The 23500-nt window shown below is 50.6% G+C and overlaps 1 protein-coding gene across 1 annotated transcript; it reads right to left on the bottom strand.

Annotated features, from left to right (window-relative positions):
• Positions 1 to 20085: 20085 nt before the first annotated feature.
• On the bottom strand, positions 20086 to 21045 carry LOC147959108 (uncharacterized). The gene is made up of 2 exons (XM_087532471.1): positions 20794 to 21045; positions 20086 to 20697 (listed from the first exon to the last, which is right to left on the bottom strand). Exons 1-2 carry the CDS (start codon positions 21043 to 21045, stop codon positions 20086 to 20088), a joined length of 864 nt encoding a protein of 287 aa, XP_087388597.1.
• Positions 21046 to 23500: the final 2455 nt, after the last annotated feature.

Here is a 23500-nt window from a genome sequence, read left to right as displayed (position 1 = left end):
TTGTTAGTTGGAGGCACCCGTTGTTTCGGACAAGCCATGGATTGATGTTTGTTGGTGGTGGGGGAGTATAAACTTTACCATTCTGTTTGGGAACCGCCTTTAATGTGTGTAGCATGGAAGATATCAAGATCTCTTGGTTCTTATGTTAACAATGAAATTATACCACTCAAAATATTATTCATCTCTATTTCAAAACTTGAGCTCTGGCACCTCTACAAATCTCTGCTTCCCTCTGTGAAGGGCCTATCTATTTACTTTTATGTTGAGTCATCATCCTCTTATTAAAAAGCACCAATTGGAGAGCACCACTGTCATGTGCATGCATTACTATTAATTTACATTGAGTATGATTGTGACCGGATCTCTTTTACCATGAATTACAATGTTTAGTCAGTCCTTGAGCTTCAAAGGTGCTCTGCATTAATGTTTTGTGGTCTCAGAAAGGGCTAGCGAGATACCATCTTGTTATATCATATTATGATTGTTTTGAGAAAGTGTTGTCATCTCAGATTTATTATTATTGCTCGCTAGTTGATTATGTCATGCATATGAGTAAACATGAGACCTAAATGTTATTGTGAATATGGTTGGTTCATAATCTTTGCCAAAAACATGAATGTTGGCTTTACATATTTACAACAACAAGATCAAACAGAGTTTGTAAAAGTTTTTCTTTATCACTTTCAGTTTGTCAACTGAATTGCTTGAGGACAAGCAAAGGTTTAATCTTGGGGGAGTTATTACGTCTCCATCGTATATACTTTTCCAAACACTTTTGACCTTGTTTTGGACTCTAACTTGCACGATTTGAATGGAACTAACCCAAACTGACGTTGTTTCAGCAGAATTGCCATGGTGTTATTTTTGTGCAGAAATAGAAGTTCTCAGAATGACCTGAAAATGAATGGAGACATGTTTTGGAATAAATAAAAAATACTGGCGAAAGAATCAACACTAGGGGGTCCACACCCAGTCCACGAGGGTGCAGGGCGCGCCCCCTGCCTCATGGGCCCCCTGAGGCTCCACCGACGTCAACTCCAACTCTATATATTCACGTTCGGGGAGAAAAAATTAGAGAGAAGGATTCATCACGTTTTACGATACGGAGCCGCCGCCAAGACCTAATCTCTCTCGAGAGGGCTGATCTAGAGCCCGTTCGGGGCTCCGGAGAGGGGAATCCATCGCCATCGTCATCATCAACCTTCGTCCATCACCAATTTCATGATGCTCACCGCCGTGCGTGAGTAATTCCATCGTAGGCTTGCTGGACGGTGATGGGTTGGATGAGATTTATCATGTAATCGAGTTAGTTTTGATAGGGTTTGATCCCTAGTATCCATTATGTTCTGAGATTGATGTTGCTATGACTTTGCTATGCTTAATGCTTGTCATTAGGGCCCGAGTGCCATGATTTCATATCTGAACCTATTATGTTTTCATGAATATATGTGAGTTCTTGATCCTATTTTGCAAGTCAATAGTCACCTACTATGTGTTATGATCCGGTAACCCCGAAGTGACAATAATCGGGACCACTCCTGGTGATGACTGTAGTTTGAGGAGTTCATGTATTCACTAAGTGTTAATGCTTTGGTCCGGTACTCTATTAAAAGGAGGCCTTAATATCCCTTAGTTTCTGTAAGGACCCCGTTGCCACGGGAGGGTAGGACAAAAGGTGTCATGCAAGTTCTTTTCCATAAGCCTGTATGCCTATATTCGGAATACATGCCTACATTACATTGATGAACTGGAGCTAGTTCTGTGTCACCCTATGTTATAACTGTTGCATGAGGAATCGCATCCGACATAATTATCCATCACTGATCCATTGCCTACGAGCTTTTCACATATTGATCTTTGCTTAGTTACTTTTCCGTTGCCACTGTTACAATCACTACAAAACCAATACTATTACTTTTGCCACCGTTACCTTGCTACTAAATACTTTGCTGCAGATATTAAGTCTTTCAGGTGCGGCTAAATTGACAACTCAACTGCTAATATTTGAGAATATTCTTTGACTCCCCTTGTGTCGAACCAATAAATTTAGTTGAATACTCTATCCTCGAAAACTGTTGTGATCCCCTATACTTGTGGGTTATCACTCGTCATCCTGAAACATTGAGAATCTCGGTTCATAAACCCAGTAAATCAAAAACTCCCCCAAAAAAGATGAAACTGGGCATGGTTTCATGACATTGCACATATATGCCGTGGTAAAAAAACGTCCAGTTTAAGACAAGGCACACACATTAATAGCCAATGAAGTCCTTTTGAAACAAATAGCTGAGACGTTAATATCGCAAACGGTTGTATTATATGAACCGTGTCAAAATTTAACCTTACTCAGTGGCGTGCGTGCAGCTGTTTGATTAGACGGGACGAGCGCGAGAAGTCCTCCATGCAGGCTCAACGAGACGCGTGCGAGCAGTCCGCCGCGCAGGCTCAACGGGACGAGTGCATCCTATCCACGTCGCAGGCTCGACGGGACACATGCGAGCAGCAAGGCCTCCCATGCTCACCGGGAAGCGAGCTCTTTGACCTCATTCCACCAGCCGCCGCCCGCCTCGCTCACAACTTCTCCATTAATGGGTTAATTAAAGCACCTGGACGGAGGGTGTTTGCTTGTGATCCCATGGCAACATTTGCTTTGTTCGTGTTTTCAACTTGTATTCCAGCCTAATTTAAATTGCCACATAGGGCAACGGATAATACGGCGATAAATAAAATGGCAAGGGATAATACAATGACAAATTTACAATGGCGCAGATAATAATTGTCTTACATATTCCGGATAATTTAAAATGCCACATGCGGCAAAGCCTGGAAGACACGGGGGCAAGAGAAGAAGGAAATCGCAGACGACGATCTGGGTCGCTACTATCTCTACTCGCCGATGGATCGCCCGGGCGACGACATCCGCCAACTCCTTCTTCAATTCCTCACGACTTTGCTTGAAAGAAGCCACGGATTCCTCCACCTCCTACTCGTGCTCGATCTGGAGCTTCCTCAAGTCACCCATCAGTTCCTCGACGGCCGCTGCCAGCTCATCCCCGAGGCACTGCTCTGCTCATGCAGCATCTTCCAGTCGGCGGCCTCCTCCTCCTTCTCGGCGAGCGCCTTGAGGAGATTTGCATTGTCACCCATGAGTTGCTCGACGAGGCCGGTCACCTTGTCAAACGAGGCATTGCTGATCTCGAGCAGCTTCATCAAGCCGTCGACCAGCTCCTACTGCTTAATGAGGCCAGGGAGAATGTCATCATCGCCGGCCAAGTACTTCAGCAACGCCAGCTCGTCGTGATTGCTGACGCGGCGAGTGCGCTTGTGAGAGCCCTCATGTGCCTGTGAGAGCTCATTCGAGGGCTCCGCGATGCGCCAGGACGTCTCTGCTACGGCTGCCGCTTCGCGGTGGGACCTCTCTAGTGCTTCCGCGGCCTTGGTCTTTGCTGCCTAGTTATATGTCCACCCGAAACTCCTCCTACCAGTCACGGAGGACCGACTTGACAGGAAAGACCAGTTTTGTGGGTGACGAGGAGAGGAACTGTGAAGTAATTTTCGACTGGATAGTTTTTATAGCCCGGTGCTAAGTGTGAACACATATTAGTTTGATAGGTGTGAACGGATTTGCAATTACTTATTGCATTGTAATCTGCAATGTGACGAGAAACAAAGTCAAATTTATTGATGGTTTTGGGCCTACAAAGCCCGTTTCTATTGTTCCAGCTCATCGCAAACAGTTCTTTTGGATCATCCGTATGCCACGCATCAGAAGCCCGAAACATGGGACCGCGTTCTCAGATGTATGTGTACGTGCCTTCCCACTATCACACACGGTCAAGATATCTTCAGCGTGTCCTATGGATGTGTCGTTGCGTCTCGCACAGGGTGCCAGAAGGTTGACCATGTGGTTGCTTGCCTTGAGGCGGCCGCGGCGCGTTCTGCTCGTGTCCGTCCGCGTGTCTTGCTCGCCATTGAGGCGGCCGCGGCGCGCTCCGCTCTGGCGTCCCTGTGCATGCTCTGCTCGCCGTTGAGGCAAATTTACAATGGCAACCGTTAATAATTGTCTTACATATTCAGGATAATTTAAAATGCCACATGCGGCAAGGCCCAAAACACTAACGACCTACATATGCATACAATTATAATAAAATATAGGCTAAAAGGCTGAGCTGGCGGCCTTTCGATGACAGTCTTCTCAGACTCCATGATCAGCATAGCACCCTTGTGGCCATTCATTCCAAGTGACCCGACCCGCCTCTGCCTACGGAGCTGCTGGCGCTGGGAGGCTCTTGGGGCTGTTGGGCCTCTTCCATAAGATCTCTACAGTGTGCAATCACACGCATGATATCACTACAAAAAAATACACTTCCGTGATGATACATGTTTGTCACAGTAGGTCACGTTTTCTGTGATGCATGTACATCCATGATGATTTTATGACAGAATCAAGATAGTCATACCTGTGCTGTCGTACAAGTGTTCCATGACATTACAAAAATTATCAACATGGAAGTGTCCACTTCCATGACGATAAATCACGCGTCATAGAAGTGCTTTCATCAAGGGTGACCGACACGTGGCATCCATTGTAACGGGTCGCCATTAAGCTATCGGGTTCCGGTTTGGATTTGATAACCCGTTAACCGCCCGCCTAGAGGAAACACATGTCGGCTCACCATTGGGAAAAATTTCATACACTCATTGGATAGAATGTGCCAATGATACGTCGACACATGGCACGGCCCAATAGAGGCCCATTCCTGTGAAAAGGTCAGCCTGTTTGACTGGGTCAAAAGGTAGCGGTCGGCCCACGGAAAGCCTGTTAATGGCTTGTTCGCACATAGCCCATTTACAGCCCGCTAACCCAGGGCCCGTTACGGCCTATCATAATTAGGCTCAGTAGTGTCATCTGGGCCGTCCAATATGATTCTAGCCCGTTGTAACTTTTGGCCCATGTTGAAAGGATCGAGAAGAGGTGTATAGACGGGGGCGAATAGACTCTTAGCAAAGAAAGGAACCAGTTTTTAATTTCTTTAAGTTAAGGTGGAGTTTTAGCACAAGTTTAACCATTCAAAATACATTCAAGCAAGCATGGCAAGAGTATATGAGCAGCGGAAAGTAAAGCATGCAATTTGCAAGAAAGTAAAGGGATGGGATTGGAGTGTGCAAACGCAATTGGAGACTTGGAGATTTTTGGCATGGTTCCGATAGGTGGTGCTATCGCACATCCATGTTGATGGAGACTTCAACCCACGAAGGGTAACGGTTGCGCGACTCCACAGAGGGCTCCACCCATGAAGGGTCCACGAAGAAGCAACCTTGTCTATCCCACCATGGCCATCGCCCACGAAGGACTTGCCTCACTAGGGTAGATCTTCACAAAGTAGGCGATCTCCTTGCCTGTACAAACTCCTTGGTTCAACTCCACAATCTTGATGGAGGCTCCCAAGTGACACCTAACCAATCTAGGAGACACCACTTTCCAAAAGGTAATGGACGGTGTGTTGATGATGAACTCCTTGCTCTTGTGCTTCAAATGATAGTCTCCCCAGCACTCAACTCTCTCTCACAGATTTGGATTTGGTGGAAAGATGATTTGAGTGGAAGGCAACTTGGGGAAGGCTAGAGATCAAGATTCAAATGGTTGGAATGGAATATCTTGGTCTCAACACATGAGTAGGTGGTTCTCTCTCAGAAAATGAATGTTGAAGTGTAGGCACGTTCTAATGGCTCTCCTTACTAATGAAGGAAGGGTGGAGGGGTATATATAGACTCCACACAAAATCTAACCATTACAAACAATTTACCAAACTCGGTGGGATCGAATCAGAAAACTCGGTTGGACCGATTCAGTTCATAATGTGACCGTTAGGCATTTCGGTGGGACCGATATGGTCAACTCAGTGGGACCGATGTGCTAGGGTTAGGGTAAAACCTCATCTCGGTTTGACTGGTTACACAAACTAGGTGGGACCGATTTTGGTAATAAGCAAAACAGAGAGTTGGTCAGGCAAACTCGGTGGGACCGATTGTTTATCTCGGTGGGACCGAAATAATTACAATAGGTAACAGAGAGTTTGCGAGCCCATCTCGGTGAGAATGAGATCCCATCGGTGAGACTGAATTGATTAGGGTTTCTGGTAGTGACTATGTCAAGTGAACTTGGTGGCGCTGGATAGAACATTTCGGCGGGGCCGAGTTTGACTTTTGATTTGGGACATATGTGGATATGAGAAAGTGGTTGAGGGCTTTGGAGCATATCACTAAGCACTTTGAGCAAGCAAGCCATTGAGCAACACCTCATCCCCTTTTAATAGTATTGGCTTTCCTATGGACTCAATGTGATCTTGGATCACTAGAATGAAAATGTAGAGTCTTGATCTTTTGAGCTTGAGCCAATCCTTTGTTCTTAGCATCTTGCAGAGGTTCCATATCCTCTTGTCCACGCCACTCCATTTGTTGAACTTTTCTGAAATACACTAGATAAAAATATTAGTCCAACAAGAGATATGTTGACATTAATTACCAAAACCACCCAGAGAGCACTTGTGCTTTCAATCTCCCCCTTTTTGGTAATTGATGACAACATACATCAAAGCTTTAGATAAAGATATAGAGAATAGCAAGTAAAGCTTTGGAAGAACATGTAACATGCATAGGCTCCCCCCTACATGTATGCAATCTTGTAACTATGGAATATTAGAGCATGTGAATGCATAGACATGAGAGAGCAAGCAATGAGTTACATGTATCTTGGCTATATGCATCAGAGCAAATGATGTGGATATAGGAATTGTAGCTTCATGTTCATGATTCCTTCTTGCAAACTATATGTACATCAGCAAGAGATCATCATGCACATGAATGTGATGCGTATACTTACCTTGTGGTCTTGAGTGGAGCTGGAGTAAAAATGCAGGATGCAAGTAGCAAATTGTCTTCTCTGCAGTGAAATCGGTAACACCGAGTTGTATTATTCCCTGGCACCGAAATGGTTCGGTTTGACCGAAAGCTACAGATCGGTGTGACCGAGTTCAACATAGAGAGAACATTTGTCACCTCAGCTCACTAGGCAAAAATATCTCACAAAGATTTGCAAGGAATTAACTGAAGGGTTTGCAATGAATTGGATGCTGGGAATGCAGAACAAAACAAAGAAAAAGAAAATAAATCTAGATGAAGTTTTTTTAAAAGAGAAGGGAAACAGACATGCAAGAGACAAGTTCAAGAACACAGAGAACACTATAGAACTTCATCTAGAATTGGTCGGCGGCAAAATCACCTATATTAGAGTATATTGACGGAGGAGTCAAGTGAGAACACTTGATCGTAGGTCATACTCATCGTTTAAGCTCAAAATGGGTTTACCATTTTTCGTTTAAGCATTTGATGTATTCGCATCTTGTTGAGTTGCTTTGACCCATGACTTGGGGTAAAGCTTCTCTAAGATGGAATAACATACCTTGGATGGTGGTGTTGAACTTGATCATGTAGTTGAACTTGTGTGGGATGCTCAAGGTTGTTGTAGCTCATCAAAGATTGGGAGCACCACTTGTAGTTTGAGTTCATCTACCCACATGGGTTAGTCTTACAAGGAAGAGCACTTGTGTATCCAAATTGACAATCATGAATTTGATACCAAATGAAATTTGATATATAGAAATGGTCAAAGGATATGTTGAAAGGTTTATGCTTCCTTGTCTTCAACCACCATATTGTAGAGACTTGGTGATGTAGAGATTTCTCAAGATGTGAGTGATTTGCAATCTCATAGATTTTGATTCATCCAAGTACCTACAAGGGTTAGATAGCATCAAGGGTGCAAATATATCCAAGACATATGATCATCATCATAAGACAAACATCAAGGATTAGTCAAAGGCTCATGCCTGGCATGTATCCAAATGGAGTTTCTACTCCAAGTTTGAAGCATCAATGATGTTCAATTCACCTCTCAAACGGCAAAATACTTTCACATCAAGCGGTTTGGTGAATATATCCGCCAATTGCTTATCGGTACGAACATACTTAAGATAAATGTCCCCTTTAGCAACATGATCTCGAATGAAATGATGACAAACTTCAATGTTCTTAGTTCGAGAATGTTGCACAGTATTATGAGTAATCTTAATAGAACTTTCACTGTCACAAAGCAATGGAACATGTTTCACACAGATCCCATAATCTTTAAGAGTTTGGGTCATCCAAAGTAATTGAGCACAACATGAACCGGTGACAATGTATTCCGCTTCGGCGGTGGATAAGGATACCGAGTTTGTTTCTTGGAGGACCAAGACACAAGAGATCTACCAAGAAATTGAAAAGTACCTGAAGTGGACTTTCTATCAACCTTGTCACTGGCATAGTCCAAATCAGAGTAGCCAACAAGATCAAAAGAAGACCTATTAGGATACCAAATGCCAAAATTTGGTGTATGTATTAGGTATCCCACTATCCTTTTCACAGCCTTAAGATGACATTCTTTGGGGGCCACTTGATATCGTGCACACATGCATACACTTAGCATGATACCGGGATGGGAGGCACATGGATATAATAATGAACCAATCATAGAGCGATAAAACCTTTTGGTCAACTGGTTTGCCATCCTTGATCAAGTCAAGATGTCCACTAGTAGGCATGGGGGTTTTCATACCTTTGATTTCTTGCATGTTGAACTTCTTGAATAAGTCCTTGGTGTAATTTGTTTGAGAGACAAAGGTGCCTTCCTTAGTTTGCTTGATTTGCAAACCAAGAAAGAACTTGAGTTCACTCATCATAGACATCTCAAACTTCTCCGACATTAGCTTCCCAAACTTTTCACTAAAATGAGGGTTAGTCAAACCAGATATGATATCATCAACATAAATTTGGCATGCAAACTATTCACCATTAACCCTTTTAGTAAAAAAGTAGAATCAATCTTTCCAATCTCAAATCCTTTTTCAATAAGGAACTTGGTCAAGCATTTGTACCACGCTCTAGGAGCTTGTTTAAGACCATAATGAGCTTTGTGAAGTTTGTAAACATGATCGGGTTTCTTAGGATTAACAAAGCCGGGAGTTTGTTTAACATAAACTTCCTCCTCAATTTTGCCCTGTAGAAAAGCACTTTTAATGTCCATTTGGTGTAAGGTGATATCATGATGATTGGTATAGGCAAGTAAGATGCCGATGGACTCAAGTCTAGCAACGGGGGCATATGTCTCACCATAGTCCATACCTTCGACTTGAGTGTAGCCTTGGGCGACGAGACATGCTTTGTTGCGAACTACTTGTCCATCTCTGTCTTGCTTGTTGTGAAACACCCATTTGGTACCGATGATGTTGTGGTTGTTGTCGGGCTTCTCGACCAATGTCCACACTTGGTTTCTCTAAAAGTTGTGTAGCTCTTCATGCATGTCATTTATCCAATCCGGATCTTCCAATGCTTCTTCAACCTTCATAGGTTCAATGCTAGAGATGAATGAATAATGTTCACAAAAATTAGCCAAACAACTTTTAGAGTGAGTGATTCTCCCAGTTTGGATATCATTGAAGATTTGTTTGATGGGATGGTCTCTTGAGACTCTTTCTCGAACTCGTGGGACCTTTTGTTTGGGTCGAGTTGGAGAAACTTCTTATTCATCTCGTTCTTCTTCTTGGCCTTCTTCATTATGACGTTGTCATTCTCTTGTCGAGGTGGAGAAGGAGGTTGATGAGGTTTCTTCATCTTGGAGGGGTATATATAGCCTCCACACAAAATCTAACCGTTACACACAATTTACCAAACTCGGTGGGACTGAATCAGAAAACTCGGTCGGACCAATTCAGTTCATAATGTGACCGTTAGGCATTTTGGTGGGACCGATATGGTCAACTCGGTGGGACCGATGTGCTAGGGTTAGGGTAAAACCTCATCTCAGTTTAACCGATTACACAAACTCGATGGGACCGATTTTGGTAATAAGAAAAACAGAGAGTTGGCCAGGCAAACTCGGTGGGACCGATTGCTTATCTTGGTGGGACCAAAATAATTACAATAGGTAACAGAGAGTTTGCGAGACCATCTCGGTGAGACCGAGATCCCATCGGTGCGGCCAAATTGATTAGGGTTTCTGGCAGTGACTATGTCAAGTGAACTTGGTGGCGCCGTATAGAACATTTCAGCGGGGCCAAGTTTGACTTTTGATTTGGGACATATGTGGATATGAGAAAGTGGGTGAGGTCTTTGGAGCATATCACTAAGCACTTTGAGCAAGCAAGCCATTGAGCAACACCTCATCCCCTTTTAATAGTATTGGCTTTCCTATGGACTCAATGTGATCTTGGATCACTAAAATGAAAATGTAGAGTCTTGCGCTTTTGAGCTTGAGCCAATCCTTTGTTCTTAGCATCTTGCAGAGGTTCCATATCCTCTTGTCCACGCCACTCCATTTTTTGAACTTTTCTGAAATATACTAGATAAAAATATTAGTCCAACAAGAGATATGTTGACATTAATTACCAAAACCACCCAGGGAGCACTTGTGCTTTCACATGTTTGGCCCATGACGTCTTTCGGTCCATATGAGGCACTTTGTAACTCTTGGCCCATTAATGGCTCGTGGTGAAACTAGCCCATAATGAACAATACATCACTTTATACCCATTAATGGCTCATTATTCCAATGGGCCCTTTCAAGCCCATGTTATCTTTCGGCCTTCTCGGGGCCCATTTATTCTTGGGCTCATTTCCAGCATTCGGTTACTTACGGCCTGTTACTGGCCTTTTCTAATTGTGGGCCAAATTCAGCCCATGGTTACTGTCGGCCCATTTGTGGCCCATTAATCTTTTAGACCGTTTTCATAGCGTCATCAAATACGGCCGATTAAGGACGGCACATTATGGTCGGCCCATGAACGGACGATTCCAATTCTAGCCCGTTTAAGGCCCATAATGCGGTCCGTTGTTGGCCCATGTTTGGCCGATCGATCATACGGCCCGTAGAAGGCCCATTGATGCTACGACCCATAGAAGGCCCATTGTTACTACGGCCCGTAGGAGGCCCATGGTAACTACAGTAAATATTTAGCCCATGGTTATTGTGGCCTAGTTTTAAAAAATAGGTTATTGCGGCCACTAGCAAACCGCGGAAAAAGAACTGCACTGACTACAAGAAAAAAAATAAACAAGATAACAAGGAAATAAATAAGCAAGCAACTTACGCTAGGCTATCACGGCTATTACACATATTAAATCCACTGGGAATCAAAGTTTGCCACCAGTGCAAATATAGGGAACAAAGCAGCATATCATATACACTGGTTGTCAAAGTTGGCGACCGATGCAAATAAACGCCGTAGAAAAACAAGTCCAGAACTGAAACCACTTCAGAAGAGCTCAAGAAACAATATCGTGGGTACCATAATGCTGGCAAGATGCTTAGCAAGCTTATTAACTTTCTCTTGTTTGGCGCTTAAATCCTCCAGCACTTGCTGTTGCACAACAAAGTATGCATCTGAATTCTGCAGGGACTTCTTCAGTCATTCAGCTTCTTGCCGCAGCACATCTGACTGACGCCTTTCAGCTTGTAGCTAAGACTTAAGAAGCCGAAGTGATTCAGGCAGCGAGTTCGAAGAGCTTGTGCCAGCGGTACTGGCCAGTAACTCGAACACTGCATCAATGCATGACTGTGGGGTTTTCTCACTGTCTATAAGATCGTTTTTATCACCTTTCTTGGAGACCAACAGGGTTGTCTCACCATCTTGAACCTTATCTGCATTACTTTCTCCACCATTGCATAGTGGGGTGCTCTTCTCCAATATTATGTTCGCATACTACAAGAGAAACAAGCAGATACATCACAGGTTTAGCATGTAGTATACGAAACTCATTTTGGTAAACCAGTTTAGTAGTAAGGTGGACAGGATAACAACATGAAACAAACATATATCTATGTAATATGGTCACTGTATTGTCCATATCATTCTAGTTTATGTTGCCAAATCAAGATAGAGACACAATTCAACTCATATATTTTTAAGACACAACAGCATAGACAAGTGTGAAAAACTACACAGCATTGGCAACACTTGTAATGTGCATCACATGAGAACATAACTGTTTATACAACTGAAACTGAAATCAACATAGAGCAAGAAGTTAGAACAACAATCCAGTTAAAGAAATAGGTTTAAAACATACCTGTTGCGAGTTTCAATTGGATCCTTCAAATTCAAAAGTAGTTGGTATGAGTAAATACTGTGATGCAACAGCAAAGGAGTATGGACCATAGCTACGAAATCTGACCTGAGAATAGTTGCTCTTCTGCTTTCAACATGGAGTTTGGGTTTGCTGTGGTGGTCTTCGTGCTTTGGGAACCGCAGTTGCTTTACAAACTGCTCATGTGGGGGGTACTATGTGGTGGACATGGTGCTTTGTCAACTAGAAGTGGGTTACTATCCGCTGGGGTTGGGGTTAGATGGGTTGTAGCTGGTTCTCTGCCCAACGGTGTAAGTGTGCAATCTGGAAGAGTCTCGATTATGTGTGGTGGGGCTAGTTTGTGGGCCAGTACAACCATGGTTCTATCTGCATTGACGGGTAGCACTACCTTTTGTGAAGAACGAGTTTTCACTCCCTTAGATACTGCCATCACCCCCTCCAATTCAAATGGCTGATAAACAAGAAAAGAAATTGAATGTATAGACATTGTATGATAGACAGATGTGGTAATTCACATTTATGTTGTCTAACCAAATAGGACAACGTGACACAATTTCACATATATGATGCCTAACTAAACAGGATAGCATGACACAGTTTCAGATATATGATGGATAACTTAACAAGATATAATGGCATAATTCAACATATGATGAGTATCTAAATAGGATGACATGACAAAACTATATGACGTCTTTCTAAAATAGGTTGGGATGAAATAATCGACATACATGTTGTCTAAGTATACAGGATGGCATGATATAATTGACATAATTGATTCATATACTAAGCAGCTGTCACTCGCATGTATGATCTCTAAACTAAGCAGATGGAATTCAATATTGTGCATATGATGTCTAAACTAAGCAATGCAAGACACCATATGCATGATATGAGAAATATAAACATTGCAACTTAGAGAATACACCTCAGGTGGGATATAGGACTGGTCATCTGTTTCTGAATCCTCCTCTGAGGAGCTCCCTATAACCATCGAGATATATGCTTCAACAGGTACCGTTGCCTGCTTTGAAGACCTTTTTTTTCACTCCTGATTTTTCCATAACTGGTTCAAATGGCTGATAAACATGAAGAGTAGTTCAATATACACAGATTGTCAACAAATGGAATACGTAATGAAAAAAATATGGCATGAGATAATTCACATATATGATGCCTGGCTACATGGTGTGCATAATTCACATATATGATAACTGGCTGAAAACATGGCATTTCATAATTCACATATCTGATATATAAAGCAAACAGGAGGCATTCACACAAAGCATGTCTAATCTAAGCAGATGGCATGACAATGCAAGACACCATATGGATGATATGAGCAATATAACCCTGCCAAGTTAGAGCATGCACCTCGGGGGGGGGGATACGACTGATCATCTGTCTCTGAATCCTCCTCTGAGGAGCTATCTATAACCAGCAAGAAATCTGCATCGACAGGTGGCACTGACTGCTCAGAAGACCTTCTTTTTACTCCAGATTTTCCAATGACCGACTCAAATGGCTATTGCACAGGAAGAGTAGATGAATGTATAAACATTGTTGACAAATGGAATACATTATGAAAAAAATATGCATGATACAAGTCACATATACGATGACTGGCTAAACAGGATGGCATTGCATGATTCACTTATATGATGTCTGGCTAAATAAGATTGTCGTGGTGGGCGCGTGACAGATGCCAAGGGATGGCTAAAGAGAGGAGGAGGCTTGAGGGCGCTGGTGGACTCCAGAGGCGGGGTTGGCATGAGCGGGCACGGGACGCCGGACATACCCAGGTTCGGGGCTCTCCAGAGAGATAATACCCCTAGTCCTGCCGAGTGTAGTTGTATGATCGATAATTCAATGTTGCTCCTGGAGCTGTATGGAGGAGGAAGGAAGCTGGCCAAGGCTTGGGATGCTCCTTCTCTCCGGTGTTGCTGTTTGGTGGCTAGTCCTATGCTTGCTTGCTTTTCAGGGAGATGATGATCTGTTGTGTTCTGTTGTCCTCTGCATGATCATGAGCTCCCGGGGGGTTTTATAGTCCAACCCCCCGGGGGTACAATGGTAATGTTATAAGTCGGTGGGTCCGTATTGTCGGTGTCCGGGGACCCGGGCTGGGTCCCGCTGAGGGCTTGTGGTTCACCGGGTTCCCCTAGGTGCGGGCCCCGCATGCCTAGGGGGACTGTGCACCGTCTTGTCGATCATCAGGGCATGGCCGAGTCGAGTTGCGTACAGTGCTCTCCGCCAGGTCGCTGCTTGCTGTTGTCAACGGTGAAGGCGGGGGCACTGTAGCCACGCCGGCCCTGGTCAGCGGGTAGGTGTGGGGCACTGTTGCTACGTACCCGCTGACCAGAGGCATGGGCGGGGCACTGTTGCCTCGGTCATCATTGCTTGAAGTCTTGTCCCCAACATACGGCCTAGATGGGACGGGAGTTGACCCATGGCTGGATTGCGTAGCACGCCACGGGTGGCAGTAGCTTGTTGAGGAGGCTTTGGTCATGCCGAGTTCGGCTGTCTTGCGCTAGTTGTTGGGGCCGAGTCGACGTGTCTTGCCAGGTCGGCTAGTTTGGCCGGCTTGTGGGGCTTGGCCGGGTCAAGCAACCCGGCCAAGCGCGTGCCGGTATTGAGGGGCAGTGCCGACCCCGTTGTTTTCGAAGAGGATCCGGGTTCCGTTGCCTGCCCGGGGTCCATCCCCCCAACAGTAGTCCCCGAAGCTTTGAAGGTCCGCCGTCTTCGGATGAGTGGGCCTTCGCAGTTTCCCCCGTAAGTAAGGTGGATTCTGCGAGCGCCGGGTCCGGCAACACCCACTATGTGCCGGTTTTCTCGGAAACCGGATCATGGCATCCCGGTCGAATCTTGCGGCAATCCCTCGGGCTTCGCGCGGGCGCCATGTGGTGACCGGAAGTCGGAGGGGCCTGACAGGCCACGCGCGTGATGGGACCGGGCGGCGGGCTGGGGCCACCGCTGCGCGCCCTCGGCCCAAGCGCGCGGATTTATTGCGGCGTCCGGGGGCCGGTTGCTCTTCCCCGGGCAGTTACTGCGCGTGTATGTGCGCACCTATTGCAGGATAGTGGAACGAGTGCGTGCAGACGATCCCACTTCCCCACGTTCAAACCGAGGGTTATAAATTGGGGGGCAGGGGGCGGCGGACATTATTCTCGCTCGCACCCTCCTGTCCCTTTGCTCTTGCTCCGCTCCTTGCAACCGACGCACTGCGGCGCCCGTTGCTCCGAGCAGAACTCCTTCGCCGTCCATCTTCCTTCTTCTTCTTCCTTTGATCATGTCGCTGCCATCGGGCTCCTGGATGGGCTCGAACGTCACCTCCGAGGACATCACCCAACTCCGGGCGACGCGACGTTTGCCGTGGGAGATGGACGTCAGCGCCCGCCTACCGTGGGGCGAGCAGAGGCCTCGGCCCGAGGGGAAGGAGCGCATGGTCTTCCTCACGCACTTCGAGCGCGGGTTCGGGCTACCGGCAAGCACCTTCTTCCGCAAGCTCCTGGAGTTCTTCGGGCTCCAGCCGCATCATCTTGGCGCCGACGCCATCGTCCAGCTCTCCCTCTTCGTCACCCTCTGCGAGGGGTACCTGGGGTCGAGCCTACGATCGACCTCTGGGCGCGCTTCTTCTCCTTGAAGCAGCAGGGCCCGTCGACCGGGGAGTTCGCCGACTGTGGCGCCGCCGTCATCTTGAAGCGGTCAGGGGTGGGTTTCCCTAAGATCCCGCTGGAGGATTCTGCCAAGAAGTGGCAGAACTCCTTCTTCTACGTCCGCAACCTTGATGCAGACCGCATCAACCTTCCAGCCTTCGCCATCGCGCCGCCGCGGGCGAAGACGAACTAGGGCTACTCGCCCAGGCGCTCGTCGCAGGAGATCATCAATCTCTGCGAGCGGGTGACGGTGATGAGGATGCAGGAGGGGCTCACCGGCACCGACCTCCTCGCCGCGTTCATCAAGTGCCGGGTCCTTCTACTTCAGGGGCGCTCCTGCCTCATCGGCGAGATGGTCGGCCTTCAGGACCCCAACCACATGGGGTTGACACAGCTGTCCGCGTCACAGATCGCGCGCAGCGTGAACGACATCTCCAAGGCCAACCTTGGGGAGGACTGGCAGTTCGGCAAGGCGCCATACAGCCGGTCGAACCCGGCGCCGCAGGTGAGTGTCTGGTCTTCTTACTTTCCTGCCGTGCACCTTCTCATCCATCCTGACGCGACGCGGGTGGTACTTCTGAACGCGATTCGACATCCTTACGCCTGGGCCTCGTCGCAAGTGGCGCCGGTGGCGGAAGAGCAGCCCGCGGCTCGTGGCGGGGAGGAGGAGGCCGAGTCCGACGCCGGCGCTGGGTGTCGCGCGGGTAAGTCTCATGTTTTTTTTCATGTGTCTTGAATTGCTGACCGCGGCACGGAATGGTCGGTGCTGACGCCAGTTGTTGGTGTAGCGGCGTTGGGTGGGGGAGGCGGCGATGCGGGCGGAGCCGGGTCCTCGCATGGGGCGGCGCCGAGCCGGCCGCATGGGAAAGACAACATCGCGCCGTGACCTCGAGCCCCGAAGCGCACGGTGGACCCGGCTGGGGATGGGAGGCCGGCCAAGAGGAAGCGCGGCGGCGGGCACGGGGGGCCAACCCCGGTCCCGGTCTTGGCGGGGTAAGCTTCATCTCTTGTTTGTGCTCATATTTTTTCTTGAGCTAGTCTTGTTTCTTTTCTGCTCATTTCGTCTTCTTCTTCAGATCGCCAATCGCGTTGGCGAAGGAGGCGGCGGAAGTCGCGGCCGCCGAAGGGGCCGCGTTCCGCAGGAGCCAGTCCGACCTCGCCGACCAAGCCGAGGTGGAGGGACGAATGACTCCCCGACACGGGCCGACGTGGTCGAGCGAGCAGGGACCGATGGTGGTGGAGGCGGCGTCGTTCTGGAGGAGACGCCGCGGGCGATGGTGTCGGAGGCGCCGCCGGTTTCGGAGGAGACGCTGCGGGCGGCGGTGCCGGAGGCCACCCCGGCAGCTGGGCCAGAGACGGCAACACAGGGCGTCCCGGTGTCCGGGTTGGAGGTGGCGATGCAGGGCATCCCGGCGTCGGAGCGGGTGCTGGCCGCATCGCGAGCGACCAGCGGGGAGTACGCCTTGGTGCCCCGGCAGGGAGGGCGCCGAGTTGTCATGCCGCAGCCGGCGCGGAGCGGGGGCGCCGTTGTCTTCGGGCCTCAAGACCCAGGAGGAGGCGGCGCTGGACGCCGTCAGTCGTCGCCTGCGAGGCCGGACGGAATGGCTCGAGGCCTTCGCCCAGGCCGAGGTGGAGCGGACGTGCGACTTGGAGCGTGCCGTTCTGGTAAGTCTTCTTTGTAATTTCTTCTTTGTGGGGGCGCGCCAGCGCACCCACTGGGTGTAGCCCCCGAGGTTCGGGCCAACTACGTAGTAGTTGGGTTGAATCTTTAGAGTGTTGGCCTTGTTTTGATTTCTGCTTTCTTCAGCATCTCGACGCCTTCCGGGTCGCCGCCTACAATCGTCTCCTGGGCAACCACCGGGAGCTCATGGAGCAACTTGCCACCAAGGAGGAGGAGCTCCACGTCGCCGCAGGTATTCTTGTGCTATTTTCTAGTGGGGGCGCACTAGCGCACCCACTGGGTGTAGCCCCCGAGATTTGGGCCAACTGTGTAACAGTTGGGCCAAATCTTAAGTCTTGCTTTTTCTTCTGCCGAGTCCTTCTTTTTCGTAGCCGAGGTGCTGTCCTGGCGGACTTGTCTGCTCCGGGCCAGTCATCACTACGACCTGCTCGTTGCCGACACCGGCCGTCTTGGCGTCGAGGCGGTGTAGGCGAGGGCGGAGGCAGCCGCGGCTCGGCGGTCTCTCGACGAGGCCAACCGGCTGCATGAGCAGCTGGCGGGTCACAAGAGCAGCCTCGAAGCCAAGGTGGAGCTCCTTAAGGCGGAAGCCGCCAAGGTGGCAGAGGCGCAGCAGGCCCTGGTGGAGGCGGACCAGCAGGGCGGCCAGCTGGCCGACGACAAGGGTCGGCTCCAGGCCGAGGTGTACCGCCTGCGAGGGCAGGTCACCACAGTTGAGGGGGCCCTTCAGGACGAGGCCCGCTGCCGCGAGGCGGCCGAGAAGGCGGCCGAAGACAAGGACGCAGAGCTGAAGGCGGCCCTTGCCAAGGTGGCCGACCTGGAGAAGGCGCTCGCGGAGCGCAACCGCTCCATCGAACAGGAGCAGCATGGTACGTTGCTTGAGGCGCAGCACCTGGAAGAGTCCTTCTCCAGTAAGTGCTTTTTCTTGTTTTTTGCCGGGTCGGGATCCGGCCTTTCTTCCTTGTTGTTCTTCTTCTAACTCACTTCTTCTTTTGCGGCAGGGGCCTTCCCGGAGACGCAGCGGCTGGCAGAGGAAGCCGTCGGCCATCAGCGCGACCCGACCGACATCGTTGGGTCCGAGACAGATCCGTGGGTGGCCTGGACCTTCCCGGAGATCATTGCCACCACTGATGCCCGCCTACAGGCCCTGGGAACACAGTTGGGGTGCCTGTCCCAGGCCAGTACCGCAATGACGGCGGCCCTATGGTGGGACTCTGTCCAACCGAGCAGCTTCTCGCGCCTGGCGCGTTGGCTGGAGGTGGGGCCGGACCAGCTTGGCGAGTGGCGCGTCTCCACCTATCGTGCCGGTGCTGAGATGGCGCTCCAGTTCGCGCTGTCCTGGCATCCGGACCTGCAGCTGGACGCGTTGATGGGCCAGCAGGCCGGCTCGGAGCAGCTCTTGCAGGAGCAAGCCGACCGGATCGCCTCCCGGGCTAGCTACATCGCCGAGTTCACCTTCCTCGACGAGTTCCATCCGGAGCAGACGGAAGACGGCAGGGGCGTGGACGGCGACGACTAAGGCTTGCTCCTCCACGATCCGGAGGGGAGCTTGGAGGAGACGGGCGTCTACCGCAACGCGGGTGCTGAGGAAGACACCGGCGCCACGCTGGAGTCGGAGGCCGCCAGGGGAGAGCCGTCGACATCGTGACACGGTGCTGGAGATGCCTGAGACACTCTGTAAAATTTGTTAAATAGCAGGTCCACCCACCCACTGGGGGTTTTAGGGTGTAATGAACTCGGGTTGTGGGCCTTTATTTAAATACTTGTGTGGATGTCGTGGGTGCTTTTTTGCCTTCCGTTTTTTGGACCGATTTCATGCGCTTCTCCTTTCTCAAACCTCCCCCCCCCCCCCCGCGAGTCAGACGGCCGAGGCTCCGGTCCGTGACAAGGAGTTCGGTTCTTTGAGAGGAGCGCACAGGACTTGGGTTCCTCGAAACGTTGAGCGCGAGCGAAACACCCTCTGGGCCAGCTGGTGGTAATCCGGCGAAGCCGGTTGGTGAGCAGCTGGTCGTTCTGCTGTTCATTTGATGAATGGAGGGCCGGGTTGATCGACCCAGCAGCCTTTGACTTAGTGTATGAAGTGTAAAGGAGCCTTGTCCCATTGTGCTTGCCAGCCGACAGCCAAAGCTGGATCTGTGGCTTTAGGGCGAAGTGGGGGACCGTGACATCCTAACTTGATCAGGAATCACCAAGTAAGGCGGCAGGGTGGCGACCAAGCCGGCCAGCCCCCAAGCCCCCGGGTCGAGCAAGTCGGACCGATGGCCGGGTTCAGTGGTATAGTGATGCAAGGAAATAGGGACACGATAAATTGGTCCACAAAAGGCAGCCCCCGAGTCTCGTTCGGGGACCCCATGGTTTCATGCGTTTACAAAAGGCGACTACACATACGCTCGTGCGGCTAACTGTAAAACGGGCGGAGGAGTTCCGCGTTCCACGGCCGGGTCATTTCTTCACCGGCAGTGTTCTTCTTGCACTTCCTTGACTTGCGTGCGTCGATGAGGTAGTAGGCGTTGCGGTCACTCAAGGCCCTGCTTACGATGAATGGCCCTCCCATGGAGGGGACAGCTTGTGCTATCCTGCCTGCTCTTGGACGAGTCGGAGGACGAGGTCGCCCTCGCGGAACGCGGGGGGCTTGATCTTCTTGTTGTGGTAGTGCCTCAGGCCTTGCTGATAGATGGCCGAGCGACTGAGTGCCAGGAGGCGTGCTTCTTTGAGTAGGTCGAAGCCATCTTCGCAGGCTTCTCTGGCTTCGGCTTTGGTGTACATCACGACGCGCGGCGAGTCAAACTCGACGTCGGTCAGGATGACGGCTTCGGCTCTGTAGACGAGGAAGAACGGGGTGAACCCGGTCGACTGATTCGGCATGGTGCGTAGACTCCAGAGAACGGCTCGCAACTCGTCAAGCCAGCTGCCGGGTGAGAGGATGAGTGGCTCGACAAGTCGCGGCTTGACACCGGGCAGGATGATTCCATTGGCCCGCTCGACCTGCCCGTTGGACTGCGGATGCGCAACAGAGGCTAGGTCGAGGCGGACGCCAGATACGGAGCAGTATTGTTCGAGCGCGCCCTTGGCGAAGTTGGTGCCGTTGTCGGTGATGATGTTGTTCGGCATGCCGTAGTGCACCGCTATGTCCTTGATGAACTGGACGGCTGTTTGCCCGTCCAGTTTCTTGATTGGTCTTGCCTCGATTCATTTGGTGAATTTGTCCACAGCCACCAGTAAGTGCGTCATGCCGCCTCAAGCAGTTTTGAAGGGTCCCACCATGTCGAGTCCCCAGACCGCGAAGGGCCAGGCGATCAGTATGGTGCGGAGTGCTGACGCAGGCTCGTGGCTGCATTTGCTGAAGCGCTGGCATCCCTCACACTTGAGGACAAGCAACTCGGCATCTTCGAGGGTCGTGGGCCAGTAGAAACCATGGTGGAACGCGTTGGCCACCAGGGATCGTGATGCAGCATGGTGCCCGCACTCACCCTGATGTATGTCGAGGAGGATGTCGATGCCCCATTCCTGCTCGACGCAGCACTGGAACATGCTTGTGGAGCTGCGCTTGACGAGCTCGTTGTTGATGATGCTGTAGGCGGACGCTCGGCGCTACACTTACCGAGCTTCGGTCTCGTCCATGGGGAGAACCTCGTTCTCCAAAAATTCCGACATTGGGAGGGCCCAAGATGGAGCCGTAACCACGGCGAAGACGGCCACCAGGGTGGGTTCCGAGTCGGCAGCCCCCAAGCCAGGTTGAGCAGCCCCCGGGTCGGGGATGGCGACGGCCGGGTCCGGGACGATGGTGGCCGGGTCGAGCCGAGCAGCCCCCAGGCCGGGTTGAGGTGCGGCCGGATCGTCTGGAACGTGGATGGACACGGAGTCCGGCGATGGCTTGACGGACGGCTTGCGCAAGTGCTCAAGGGAGACGCCGGACGGGATGGCTTGTCGCGACAAGGCGATCTTGGCGAGCGTGTCGGCTGCTTCGTTCTCCGCGCGCGGGACGTGGAGGAACTCGCAGCCCTCGAGGTATCCGGACAGCTTCTGGACGAGGAAGCGGTAGCTTGCCATGTTGGAGTCATGGGCGTCCCATTCGCCGGAGCACTGCTGCACCACTAGGTCCGAGTCGCCATAGCACAGGATGCGCCGGATGCCGAGTTCCCTGGAAAGCCAGAGGCCGTGCACAAGGGCTTCGTACTCGGCGACGTTGTTGGAGGCGGCGAAGTGGATCTGGAGCGTGTAGCGGAGCCGGTCGCCCTTCGGGGACGACAGTACGATGCCGGCCCCCAAGCTGAGTCGCATCTTGGACCCGTCGAAGTGCATGCGCCAATGCGTTGAGTCGGGAGGTGGTGGCAAGTACTGGGTCTCGGTCCAGTCAATGAGGAAGTCGGCCAGGGCTTGAGACTTGACCGCGGTGCGGGGCTCGTAGAGGATGGTGTGGCCGGCTAGCTGGATCACCCACTTGACAACCCGGCCAGAGGCATCCCGGCACCCGATGATTTCTCCGATAGGCGCCGTGCTGACCACGGTGAAAACGTGCTCTTGGAAATACTGCTTCAGCTTCTTGGCGGTGAAGTACATGCCGTAACACATCTTCTGGTAGTGCAGGTAGTTCTGCTTGGAGATGGAGAGCACCTCGCTCAGGCAGTAGACTGGGCGCTGGACGGCTTGGATCTTGCCCTTCTCTGGTCGCTCGACCACCAGCACCGTGTTGACCGCCCGCGAGCTTGCGGCTATGTAGAGCAACATCGGCTCCTTGTCGGTCGGCGCAGCCAGGACTGGTACGGTGGAGAGCATGCGCTTGAGGTCTTGGAAGGCCTCGCTTGCCTTGTTGTTCCATTCGAATGGGCTCGTCTTCTTCATCAGCTGGTATAGGGGTAGCACCCTCTCGCCCAGCCAGCTTAGAAACTGGCTGACCGAGGCCAAGCATCCAGTGAACTTCTGGACATCGCGCATCCGAGCCGGCTTGTGCATGCGCTCGATGGCCTTGATCTTCTCCGGGTTCGCCTCAATGCCGTGTTCCAAGACGAGGAAGCCGAGTAGCTTTCTGGCCGAGATGCCGAAGACGCATTTTTCCAGGTTAAGCTTGACCTTGTATTCGTGGAGGTTGGCAAATGTTTCCTTCAAATCGTCGAGGAGCATGAGGTGCTGCTTGGTATTCACCATGATGTCGTCCACGTATACGTGGATATTGCGGCCGAGTTGCGGCAGCAGGCATTTCTGCATGCAGCGCGGGAAGGTGGCGCCAATGTTCTTCAAGCCGAATGACATGGTGATGTAGCAATATGCCCCAAAGGGCGTGATGAAGGACGTCTTCAGGGCGTCGGCCGGGTCCAGCTTGATCTGGTGGTAGCCGGAGTAAGTGTCCAGGAAGGACAGGAGCTCACACCCAGCGATCGAGTCGATGACTTGGTCGATCCACGGGAGGGCGAATGGATCCTTGGGACAGGCCTTGTTGAGGCTGGTGTAGTCGATACACATGTGCCAGGTCTTGTTCTTCTTTAGGACAAGGACTGGATTGGCCAGCCACTCGGGGTGAAACAGTTCCATTATGAAGCCGGCTTCCAAAAGCTTGGCGACCTCTTCATCAATGGTTCTTCTCTTTTCTTTGGAAAACCGTTGTAAGGGTTGACGTGTAGGCTTGGCGTCCTTGCGAACGTGAAGTTTGTGCTTGGCGTACTTCCTCGGGATACCCGACATGTCCTTGGGGTTCCATGCGAAGATATCCCGATTCTCACGGAGGAAGTCGACGAGCTCGCCTTCCTATTTGCTGTCGAGGCGGGCGCCTATGACAACGTACTTGCTGCAGCTGGGATCTTCTGGGTTGAGCTTCACTTTCTTGATCTCCTTGGAGGGCTTGAAGACGGCCTCGTCGGCCGGGTCCGGGGTCGGGATCGACGCGGCCGAGGCCTCGCCTGCCAGGGCGACGATCCGGTCGAGCTGGCGCCGCTCCTCGGCAATGACCAGCGACTCGGCCAACTTGGCGCCGTCTCGGGCGCACTCCAGG

This window comes from Triticum urartu, chromosome 7A, assembly GCF_056163025.1.
Source record: "Triticum urartu cultivar PI428250 chromosome 7A, HENAU_Tu73, whole genome shotgun sequence".
Classification (NCBI taxonomy): Eukaryota; Viridiplantae; Streptophyta; class Magnoliopsida; order Poales; family Poaceae; genus Triticum; species Triticum urartu.
The sequence above is the reverse complement of the archived record's forward strand: the minus strand, read 5'-3'. Positions and strand labels throughout refer to the sequence as shown.

What these genes read in the sequence shown, in the direction of transcription:
- LOC147959108 (XM_087532471.1), bottom strand. Translation starts at nt 21,045, where the DNA reads ATGTTCCAGTGCTGCGTCGAGCAGGAATGGGGCATCGACATCCTCCTC. An exon ending in TGATCGCCTGGCCCTTCGCG is followed by an intron (nt 20,698 to 20,793) that starts GTCTGGGGACTC and finishes AAATGAATCGAG; the next exon opens with GCAAGACCAATCAAGAAACT.